General features: G+C 38.6%; 1 protein-coding gene across 6 annotated transcripts in view; it reads right to left on the bottom strand.

Moving 5' to 3' along the window:
- slc4a11 (solute carrier family 4 member 11) overlaps positions 1-12,349 on the bottom strand; it is a 150,832-nt gene that overhangs the window by 3,235 nt on the left and 135,248 nt on the right. For all 6 annotated transcript variants that reach the window (XM_057860404.1, XM_057860407.1, XM_057860406.1 and 3 more), the window contains one exon: positions 10,686-10,855. In XM_057860404.1, the coding sequence (XP_057716387.1) occupies positions 10,686-10,855 (170 nt within the window). The remainder of the gene's footprint in view (positions 1-10,685; positions 10,856-12,349) is intronic.

The following is a 12,349-nucleotide window of genomic DNA, read 5'->3' as shown; positions in this document are numbered from 1 at the left end:
TGTGAAAAAGAATGGAATGCAAACAGATTCAGAACATTGACTTCACCTTTCCAAAATAATTCAAAACAATTCTTTAAAAAAATACCTAGCATTAATATTATAGTATACTGTAGTACTACATATAATAGTATTATAATTATTATTCATTGCCAATCAGAATTTTCATAAAGGGTGCCATTTTAAAGGTATTCTTAGTGTAGAATCTGAAGTATGTGGGATTAACTCCAGAAATCGTTATTTATATGACAAACATTACATGCTTTTATTTTGAAATGTTCACCGGAAGTACGTTCGCTAAACCGCTAATTTAAGCTTCACACTCCGCAAAAAAATGCACTTTTTGTCATTGCATGTGTTGTCAGTAATAGATTTTTTTTCCTTTTGCAAATGCTGTTAACCAGCGATCTTTCATGTTTGAAGTGTCACCTTTTAACTGCAAGTTTTGGAGAAGGCTACCTGTTTTATAGCCGGCTAAAGTAGGTCGTCTTTTTTCCCCATCCACCTCAATGTAGCAATGCTAACGTATATAGTGTTTAATATAGATATGTTTTCTTATTTTGTATGTCTGAACTTTAATTCTACAGCATGTTGATGAGAGAACTGGAGTCTCATATGCCATCAGCACGCACGCACAAATGTATGCACGCACGCACGCGCAGCGATAAAACACAGCCGTGAAAATGACCGCCCTCATTTTTATTTACCATGCGATAAACTGACTCATTGCATATCGGGACAGGCTTAGCAACTTCAATAAAACATGTCATTAGTTAGTTAGACGGACTTACAATCTCCTGTCGTTATCATTCACGGCTGACGTCCAGCCAAGCTTGGCATTGAAGAGACAGGACACAACAGTGTACCCTCCTTTGTTTCTTTAAAAATAAGTCAATGTTTTGGACTCTGGTGTGCTTTTTTGGCTTTGTGCCGCTTTCCCCACTTGCATACCAAGCGTCCGACATTCTGAACTTTCCACGCATATATATTTTTAACCCTTCATTAGCCGTCGACGGGATGTTGTGCTCATCGACGGATTTACGTCATCGATGACATCGACTATGTCGACTAGTCGGGACAGCTCTAATAGCCATTAATATATAAAGCCCTGGCAACAAAAGTGAGTACACCCCTTAGAAACTACGTACATCCCTAAATGTCCAAATTGAGTACTGCTTGTCATTTTCCCTCCAAAATGTCATGTGACTCGTTACAGGAGTGCTGTCAGAATTGCTGCAGAGATTGAAGAGGTGGGGGGGTCAGCCTGTTAGTGCCCAGACCATACGATGCACTCTACATCAAATTGACGTGCATGGCTGTCACCCCAGGAGGAAGCCTCTTCTGAAGACGGTACACAACAAAGCCCATCCGTCTCATCAGACCATACGACATGGTTCCAGTAATCCATGTGCTTTGTTGAAATGTCTTTAGCAAACTTTTTGCAGGCTTTCTTGTATTATTATTCAGACTTTTATTCATAATTTATTTGTTTTGCTTTTTGTAATTGATATTTGCAATAGTAACATCAGTATTTATTAAGAATTTAGTGTAGGTTTTCGGGCTGTGGAACGAATTGATGGAATTATATTGTATTTTTATGAGAAAATCCTGCTCGACATACGACCATTTTGACTTACAGACAAGGTCCTGGAACGAATTAACTTCGTATGTAGAGGTACCATTGTAAGTATTTTCATCCAAAAAACCTAAGACTAAAGCAAAAATTAAAACGACTACCAAAAACAACACTGATATAAACACACAGAGATCTGAGACAATATTACAAAGAACTAGAAAATTCATTGACAGCTCAATTTCATATAAAACTGCAGAATTGGGGGGGGGGGGGGGGGGGCAATAAAATTGACTGCACTATAAACATAAGCTTAAGAAGCTAAAAACAACTCCAAAACTAATCTAAAAAATGGCAAATTGATTAATGAAAAGCTTAATGGAGGATTTCAAGCAACTATCAGGTGCATACCCCCACCTACTGTACAAGAGTGTGCAGCACCCCTCTGCTCTCACTGTTGGTTTAATGGTCTTGTTCACCTGCCTAATCTTGCTTGTATTCGTGTTGCTGCCTCTTGTGCTCAATTACAGAATGGCGATTGCGCCGAAGGCATGAAAACAAAACTATCATTTCACAATGAGACAAACAAAAGTAACGTGTAATGTAGGCGACAATTTGAAAAGTAGTGGAGTAAAAAAGTACAAATACGTGCTGTAAATGTAGTGAAGTAAAAAGTACCACTTCATATTACAACTCAAGTACAGATACACAAAAAATGTACTTACATACAGCAACAAACTACCTTTACTTTATTACATTTCACCATGTTGTTTTGTCAAAAGTTTGAAAATTTCATTTTTCACCAAACAATTAAAATGTATATATATCGTGGTAATGAACAATCATGCTCCAGTGCCATTGATGGCAATAAACATCCAATCCAATATCATTTTGTGAGGCTCCTAAAGGTAAGTCATGTGTGTCGATGTCATTTACTAAAATAAAATTTCTGTAGCCCTCAATGAAAGACAGCAATATCATCACATTGACGGTTTTTCAACATTTTGAAGAATGTAAAAGAAATTAATAAATAAATGAACAAACGCTAAATATTCTCTTTTTGAAACAGACACATGAAAGCTAGCAGATGTTGCATCTGCATTATACATGATTTTCTATACGGTAAGGTAGTATGTGCTGTTGTATATGCAACTTGTGCTCTCTCCCCAGTGCGCTTCTTTTCAATAAGATATCAGCATTTGCACTTCAAAGACGGATGCGCACGCACATACGCACGCGCGCTATTCCATTAACTCTTTGGAGATGGAATAAGATCTCCCATCACATATAAAATAAATACATTTTATTTCATGATATTGATATGCCACCATTTTTAATTATTTGGTGAAAAATGATACAACAATTGTGAGAGTTCTAACCCTCACTTTTTTAGGGGGAGGTGACCTGCCACAGATGTTAACACGTATCAAGTAGTGCGACAAGCTAAAACGATCCAGCGTAAGCAGAGGCGGGACATAATTTTGCCCAAATGTGACGATATCTTATTATCTACTTGCAACTAGTGGTGTTTTAAAGTGATCCTCTATCTTAAATACATGTAGGCTCTAATAAACCACAATTGTTCTCTTGTACTAAAATATGTTGTTAGAAACACACAAAATGTTAAATCAATGGCAATGTTTTATAATATTTAGTCCATATTTTGACTGTTAGTTGGCTCCATGGTTTGCGGGGAGAAGTGATGACGTCATTGGGATCTTTCCAAATGTGTAGCGTGTTCAACAATTGCTTATTGCTGCCTAAACGCGCGAAGTAAAATGCCACGATGTGCTGCTTTTGGATTCAATTTTCAGTCAAATGGAAACAAGGGGAGTGAAGTGAGTGGTAAAGGTGGAATTATTATTTTTAGTGAATAAATGCCCATAAGTGGAAGCTTCTTCCCCTTTTTGGTCCCTGTATGCACGTATCCTACCCACCATGCGTTACAACTGGCGCCCGAACATTTTTCCTGGATCCTCAGTCAAGTAAGGGATCCGTCTATTTTCTTGATCCGACAGTCCCACCGCGTCTGCAATATTGGTTTCGGATCTGTCCATTTTTTTGATTTGTCGGTCCCACAGCGGCTTTTCGGATCAGTCTATTTTGTGGAAGCGACGGCCTGATCGTGGCTACGACATTGCCATGGGATCGGTCTAATTCCTGGATCTTCGAGTGAGTAAAAACGCGGATTTGGATTATTATTGCTATCTTTTCTGTTAACTATTCTTCGTGTAAGTTTTCCCCAAATCATACTAAATAATTAAAGCAATATGGCACGCTACAGTGACGACAGTGACTCTGACGTGGACCTTACAACAATGTTGGAGTTCGTCAGGGAACGCGTGTTTGTGTACTGCTGAGCTCCCAAGTGAAGAGTGGTCAAGGTGGAAATATTATTTTTTGTGAATAAATGTGCATAAGTGGAAGCTTCTCCCCTTTTTGGTACTTTTATCCACGTATCCTAGCCACCACGCGTTACAATGTACAAGACATGGATTTCACAAGGTGTGCTCTTTGGCCTGTACTGTATGTAAAGCACACGACAGCTCTGGATGCTAATTATCTCCATAATTATATTAGGATAAGTTTGAAAACGCAATATGCTTACCTTGAATATCTGCTAATAAAACCGGAGTTCCAAACAGCATACATTTTGGCTCCCAACCGGAGTTCCCACTTCCCAACAGCACTCTCTTGCATCACCAGTTTTGCCCAACTTTTGTCTTATCAGGTATTTGTTGCACGCATTTTTCCCTGAAGCTCGTCTTGTGAACGACCGACAGTGCAGTCCTGCTCTTCACTTTTCAGATCTGGTTCAAATAGGAAGGGTAGAACTGACGACATGTTGGGAAAGCTAATGAGTGACATGCTGGAATTTCGGCAACGGGACCAGTGACGTCACGCACTGCGACGTAACAAGAATGGCGACCTATTACTTAAAATAATTTTACAAACTTTATTAAAACAAAAACATTAAGAGGGGTTTTAATGTCAAATTATTATAACTCATACTAACATTTATCTTTTAAGAATTGTCTTAAAAATAGAGGATCCCTTTAAGACTGCTGTATATTAAGCTACCATAATAACATTGATACCCAAGAAATTAATGTTGATATTGGAGCAAATTGTGTTGTTAGTTCTGTTGTGTCCTGAAATTTAAAGAAAAAAATAAATACAATTTAAACAATATTTATATGTGGCGGTAAACGCTCAGGTGACTTGAAGTTCTGCTCTGAGACCCCCATTTTGGCCAAATTTCAAAATTGTCCGATATGCATGTGTGACACATCATTGGAAAGCTTAAAATCTTAATTTTCTGGGGGAAGAAAAATTTTAAACAGGAGGGCATTTAAAAAAAAAAAAATTAAACAGCAAACCCTATCTGGAAGTAAGAGCACGCGAGAGCATAATTAAAGACGCCATGATTTTAATGAGATATTATTGTGTACTAACCTTGTTTCAATCCAAAAACTCCATGTAGCATGTATCAATGAGTGTCAAGACACAGCTGTGAATGGCCACAACTGGATTTTTGGGAGATTTTATGGGTGAAACATGATAATATAACAAGGGTCGCGATGCAGAAATCGCAGACAGAGGTGTGGTCGAGATTTTCTTTTTTATATATTTGCCCTTTTAAACGTTTTTTTCCCATTTTTCTTTGTTTGGATCGATTATTTACCATCTAAAATAGTGGGGAAAATACACAGTACGACAGTAATGGAAAAAAAAATACAATTAAGCGATAGTTACAGTGCCTTGCAAAAGTATTCGGCCCACTTGAATCTTGCAACCTTTCGCCACATTTCAGGCTTCAAACATAAAGATATGAAATTTAATTTTTTTGTCAAGAATCAACAACAAGTGGGACACAATCGTGAAGTGGAACAACATTTATTGGATAATTTAAACTTTTTTAACAAATAAAAAACTGAAAAGTGGGGTGTGCAATATTATTCGGCCCCTTTACTTTCAGTGCAGCAAACTCACTCCAGAAGTTCAGTGAGGATTTCTGAATGATCCAATGTTGTCTTAAATGACCGATGATGATAAATAGAATCCACCTGTGTGTAATCAAGTCTCCGTATAAATGCACCTGCTCTGTGATAGTCTCAGGGTTCTGTTTAAAGTGCAGAGAGCATTATGAAAGCCAAGGAACACACCAGGCAGGTCCGAGATACTGTTTTGGAGAAGTTTAAAGCCGGATTTGGATACAAAAAGATTTCCCAAGCTTTAAACATCTCAAGGAGCACTGTGCAAGCCATCATATTGAAATGGAAGGAGCATCAGACCACTGCAAATCTACCAAGACCCGGCCGTCCTTCCAAACTTTCTTCTCAAACAAGGAGAAAACTGATCAGAGATGCAGCCAAGAGGCCCATGATCACTGCAGAGATCTACAGCTGAGGTGGGAGAGTCTGTCCATAGGACAACAATCAGTCGTACACTGCACAAATCTGGCCTTTATGGAAGAGTGGCAAGAAGAAAGCCATTTCTCAAAGATATCCATAAAAAGTCCGTTTAAAGTTTGCCACAAGCCACCTGGGAGACACACCAAACATGTGGAAGAAGGTGCCCTGGTCAGATGAAACCAAAATTGAACTTTTTGGCCACAATGCAAAACGATATGTTTGGCGTAAAAGCAACACAGCTCATCACCCTGAACACACCATCCCCACTGTCAAACATGGTGGTGGCAGCATCATGGTTTGGGCCTGATTTTCTTCAGCAGGGACAGGGAAGATGGTTAAAATTGACGGGAAGATGGATGCAGCCAAATACAGGAACATTCAGGAAGAAAATCTGTTGGTATTTGCACAAGACCTGAGACTGGGACGGAGATTTATCTTCCAACAGGACAATGATCCAAAACATAAAGCCAAATCTACAATGGAATGGTTCAAAAATAAACGTATCCAGGTGTTAGAATGGCCAAGTCAAAGTCCAGACCTGAATCCAATCGAGAATCTGTGGAAAGAGCTGAAGACTGCTGTTCACAAACACTCTCCATCTAACCTCACTGAGCTCGAGCTGTTTTGCAAGGAAGAATGGGCAAGAATGTCAGTCTCTCAATGTGCAAAACTGATAGAAACATACCCCAAGCGACTTGCAGCTGTAATTGGAGCAAAAGGTGGCGCTACAAAGTATTAACGCAAGAGGGCCGAATAATATTGCACGCCCCACTTTTCAGTTTTTTGTTTGTTAAAAAAGTTTAAATTATCCAATAAATGTTGTTCCACTTCACGATTGTGTCCCACTTGTTGTTGATTCTTGACAAAAAATTAAAATTTCATATCTTTATGTTTGAAGCCTGAAATGTGGCGAAAGTTTGCAAGGTTCAAGGGGGCCGAATACTTTTGCAAGGCACTGTATTAAGGTAGATAGCTGTGACTTTTTTTACAGACACCATTTTTTTCATTGTGACGTCGTTTGTTTTAAAGTTTAAAATATGCGAGTTAATAATTTTATAAAGTCTTTTTTTTTTTTAAACGAAATATTAGACATCAATTATTGATTGTAAGCTAAAAATTACAGACATTTTGAAAAATAAATATAATGAATTACCTTCGTTTTATGGCTGGGTTGAAACAAAAGCAGTTGCGCGACGTCTGTAAACGGTGTCCAAGGGTAAAACGGACAAATTAAAAATAGTTCGGGGGCTTAATGCGCCATAAAGAGGAGTACAAGAGCAGAAACTGCTTTTTCAGTCTTGTCCGTGTTTTCCGCCATATATATATATTAGGGCTGTCAAACGATTAAAATTTTTAATCGAGTTAATTACAGCTTAAAAATTAATTAATCGCAATTAATCGCACTTCAAACCATCTATAAAATATGCCATATTTTTATGTAAATTATTGTTGGAATGGAAACATAAGACACATGACGGATATATACATACAACATACTGTACATCAGTACTGTATTTGTTTATTGTAACAATAAATCCACAAATGGCATTATTAACATTCTTTCTGTTAAAGTGATCCACGGATAGAAAGACTTGTAGTTCTTAAACGATAAATGTTATAGTTACAAGTTATAGTAATTCTATATTAAAGCCCCTCTTCATGTTTTCGTTTTAATAAAATTTGTAAAATTTTCAATCAAAAGTAGAGTTAATATAATAATAATGAGAATAAAAATAACAATAATAAAAATAGAGTGAAAAGTTTTACGTGTATTTTGCATAGCTAAATTGATATGGAATGCCAGTTTATTTAGCATTGTTGTTTAACTGTGTGTCAGAATAGGGCCTCATTACTATAGACTGAAGTGCTTTTCTTTTTGAGAACATTTTTTTTTTTTTGAGAGATAGGAATATTATTTTTGTTGTGCTTTCACTAAAGGATACTTATGTTTGTTGTGAAGGAGAAGCTTATGCCAATAAATGGCGCGCCTGTGTCCACTCGCCTTTACTGTATAACATATACAGTGGGGAGAACAAGTATTTGATACACTGCCAAAACCCATTGGCAGTGTATCAAATACTTGTTCTCCCCACTGTATCTGTACATATCTTACCCAAAATAAAACAAGAGACACATAATTGCCACTAAAAGAAAGAAAACTTAACGAAATATGTGTGGAGCACAAATAGCAATTTGCATTGCATTGTGAATACAGCATAAACGTCTCACAACTACTAATTCTCCCACGTTTACAAGACATGAGTATGGAACGGCGCTGCCCCCAAGCGGCCGGTGGCATTCTCTTCACTCTTAATGTCCATAAATGGCCTCATTGTAATGTTTGAGGCAATATGCCAGCGGGTGCGTTAATTGCGTCAAATATTTTAACGTGATTAATTTAAAAAATTAATTAACGCCCGTTAACGCGATAATTTTGACAGCCCTAATATATATATATATATTTTTTCCCCCCACTTGCTTCAAAAGGCACAAAAACGCAAAAATAAAATATATTCAAATAAAAAATATTATAAAAATAGTCAATTAAAGCCGACATTCCACCATGTTTGCCGTTTTGAATTTTACGAGCAGCGACTGTGAGCTATACGAGTGCTCATGTCATCAGCATGAGAGCGTTCCATTCATATGGTTGCAGTGCAGTCCCCGCTATCGAATCCTTCCGCATTGCAGCCCGATTCAAAAGTTGTGTCTTCGCCTTCCGTTTTCGGCGTCACTATTGGGGGTGCAATGGTTCAGTTAGCCCACGGTTCGGTTTGAACCTCGGTTTTGGGATCACGGTTTCAGTTTGCGTTTTGCATTTTATTTTTTCTCGGTTTTGGGATCACGGTTTCGGTTCAGTTTCGGTTTGCCTTTTGCTTTTTTTTTTTTTTTTTAAACTTTCTTTATTTTGCTTTTTTAAAAAATGAAATAAACACTTAAAATGTAAACATTTTTAACTGTTAAAATGCCTCTTTGCTCTTTGGCTAGTGTAGTGACTGACTACTGAAATACACACACAGTAGTAAAAAAGTTATTTGGCAAAGTAACTGGTGATACCTTTCATGTTTTGTTTTTTTTTTTCATTTAAAAAAAAAAAATGAACAAACCCAAAAACATAGTAACCTTTGCTATGTTTGGAGGTAATTTAATGTTGTGAATCAACCGTTAAAGTTGATAAAATTGCTCCTGTTTTTGCATTAGTTCCCTTCTGTCTACTTTCGACATGTCAAAATTTTAAAACTGTTTAATCCTTTAAAGATAGACTCAAGTCAAGATTTTACCGATTTAGGAGTATGTTAGATTAAAAAGTTGCTTAGGTTCACTCGGAAGGTTTACTACAACAGAGCCTTTCTGAGAAGTTTACTGCTCTAAAATGGCGGCTGTTTACTAACACTAAAGAGTCTGTCATTTCTTATGTAGTTCTATATGCATGAGATATCTAGGCGTAGATTGTATGTTGTCGGCTAAGTCAGGTAATATTGGAGCCACCTAGCCTAGCATCGCGTTTGCTACAGCGTCTCAACAAACACTCTTCCCTCTCCGAGTCTCTGACTTTTCTCGCGTCATTCAACCAACGCATTGTCTCGTTGCAGAAACGGTGACCAAATCCTAACGGATGAAAAAAAAAAAAACGTAATGCACGAAAAACGTGCAGATTTTGAACGTAACGTACGGCGTACACATTTAAAAATAAGTGCTCACTTGTACAAATTACGACGAGACCATACAATTTGACAGGTATGAATTATAGTGGACCGTCACAGTTAGGTAGTAGCACTCTTTAGCACGGGACGTCCAACTATCAGTGGTCAGGGCGAAACTGTCCTTTAGCGATATCATCTTCGATGGCTTTGCGTGCCATTTCATAAATGTCGGGGATTACGTTGTTGGAGAAATATGTCCGCGAGGGAACAATGTAACGTGGGTCAAGGGTTGCAAATAACGAAGCCGGCCGTGTGTTTTCACTGGTGTCATCTTCGGGGTTGTCCTACCCTGAGAAAGTGATATCTGTGGGTGATGCCGGCTGAGGTACCGGAGTCATGTTATAAAAGTGTTGCCGTTAGCATGGGGAACAAGCGCTGAGCAATGCTTGCAAATTTTTTTTTCTTCAATATTTTCTCTCCCTCTGGATTGTAGTCCACGGGAAAACCAACCATGTTGCCACACCGCAGATTTGAAAGAAGCCGGTGCTTCCTCAAAATTCGGTCTCTCCACTCCTCCGCTCGCCGTAGCTATGTTTTCTTTCTTGTTTCACTTTCACTTCGCTTGTAAGCGAGAGAGGGCGTTACTTGGCTTCTATTACACAGGTGCTTGACAGCGATCCAACATTTACTTGCGGGGCGGGAATTTCTCCACAGCGGTGCTTCACGTCACACATAGGCACACAGAGCTCGATCAATTCATTCCACAAGCGTTCGGAATACATTAATTGCAAAAACGAAAAGGCGCGGTTCATAAAGGCATATTGAACCGTACAGGGCGAACCTTAAGGTTCGGCTTTGAACCGCAAACCGTTGCCCGCTAGTCACTATGTAAAGGCGAGGCCATTCCGCAACACAATTGTTGTCTTTGTGTCGCAGTGTCACCATGTAAATGGCCCATTAGTGCCAATAATAATAGACGCGTAAAATGTGGATAAAAAGTTTGATATCGTGTTTTGATATATATTGAGTGGCGCACAGGAAGTGGAGCCTCCTCACCTGATGGGGATGAGCAGGATCATGACCAAGGGAAAGATCATCTTCATGTAGGGGATGGGGTACATGCCAAACGTGCACAGCACCAGCAGCTGCATCATCTGCAGGAAGGTGAAGTAGTGGATCTTCCTCTGGGGCACTTTACGGATGTAGTGGGTGGGCGGGTATGACGTCTAAAGAAAAAAACAACAACAAAAGATTCGATTAGTTTGTTACTAGTAGAAAGAACGTTCGTTCACCAGCTGCCAGCCCACTTCAAATGGATTGAACATCTATTAATGTTAATAGCGTACAGTGAGGAATAAAAAAAAGGGTAAAAAATGGGAAAAATCGTACAGACAAGGAAAAAAAATGAAAATCGAGTAAACCACAAAAATACAACCCCTGGCAAAGATGATGCAATTACCAGTGTTGGAGGAGTTTCATGCAGATGTTCAATTTTCTAGAAAAAAAAGCAGATCATGGACATGACACAAAACTAAAACTAACTACAATGGCATTTTTTTGGCTTTAGTAAACACTTAAAAAGAAATCAACCTGAAAAAATGTGGTCATCTGTAACTATTTTTTAGACCAAGTCCGAGGGAAAAAATTGATTGAATTGCTCAATTTAATCACGCAGTATTTTTTTTAAAATCAAACTCCTTCAAGCAACACTAGGGAACTTTCAGTTTTGGTCGATTTTAGCTGTGCAGGTGGTAAAAAGCGGTAGTGTTTTGCTTTAAGGAAGACTGAATTTCCCATGAAGACCAGCGCACAGTATCGTAAAATCCTGATCTCACAGTTGCATCAGTTGCCTGCAGTTGGATTGAACGACATTTAGTTTTCCAGCGGCTGTATGAAGAATGAATTGTGATGAGGTAATGAATCCAATTGTGGCTAAACAATATCATATGATGATGTGGAGTTGGGCTGAGAGCGGGACTCACACCAGCGAGTGAAAGCCGGGCCAATATTTATTCTTGGGTGTCCTTTTATCCTGGTAGGCTCCCTTTCTCTGAGGTCTCCTTGGACAAAACACTCTCTTTTGTTGCTCTTCCATCTTTGCAGAATTCACGCGAAAACGTTCGCATCGACTTCCGTCTTTATAAAGAATGAGGAAAGGGTGAAGTGACGTATGCCGTAAAGCAGTCAGCACATTAGTAGTTTTGTTTTGTTTTTGTTTTGTGGCAGGGTGCCTGCCACCCTTCTCAAAGTTGATTAATGCCAGTGAAAGCGATAATTATTGGTCCGATAGTTATCGGTCGGATAATAGGAATTATGACGTCATGCCAATAATTCCAACAACATTATTAATAGGACCGATGATATGTACTGTGCTGGCTGACTGGGAAATCAGTTGACCATTTGCGGGGCATTGCTGCCACTCATTCACTTTACACAGTGCTGTGCCTAGTGGTAGCATTGACCATCGGTGAATGCTTTCAATTACTTACGTTTCTGCCTCTGAAATATATGTCTAAGTATTTATGTTTACGATAACATATGGATGTGCAATATATGTTTACTTCGGTGGTGAAGGGTCATATGTACAGAACTTCATAAGTTGTTGTGTTATAGAAGCCAGCCAATGCTTAAGGCTAGTAGCTCAAGCTAGTGTGCTATGCTATACATATAATAGTTGTCATGTAATGTTAGTCCTGTCAGCATGCTTGGTATGATTTTAT

Source organism: Corythoichthys intestinalis, chromosome 15 (genome assembly GCF_030265065.1).
Source record: "Corythoichthys intestinalis isolate RoL2023-P3 chromosome 15, ASM3026506v1, whole genome shotgun sequence".
NCBI lineage: Eukaryota > Metazoa > Chordata > Actinopteri > Syngnathiformes > Syngnathidae > Corythoichthys > Corythoichthys intestinalis.
The sequence above is the reverse complement of the archived record's forward strand: the minus strand, read 5'-3'. Positions and strand labels throughout refer to the sequence as shown.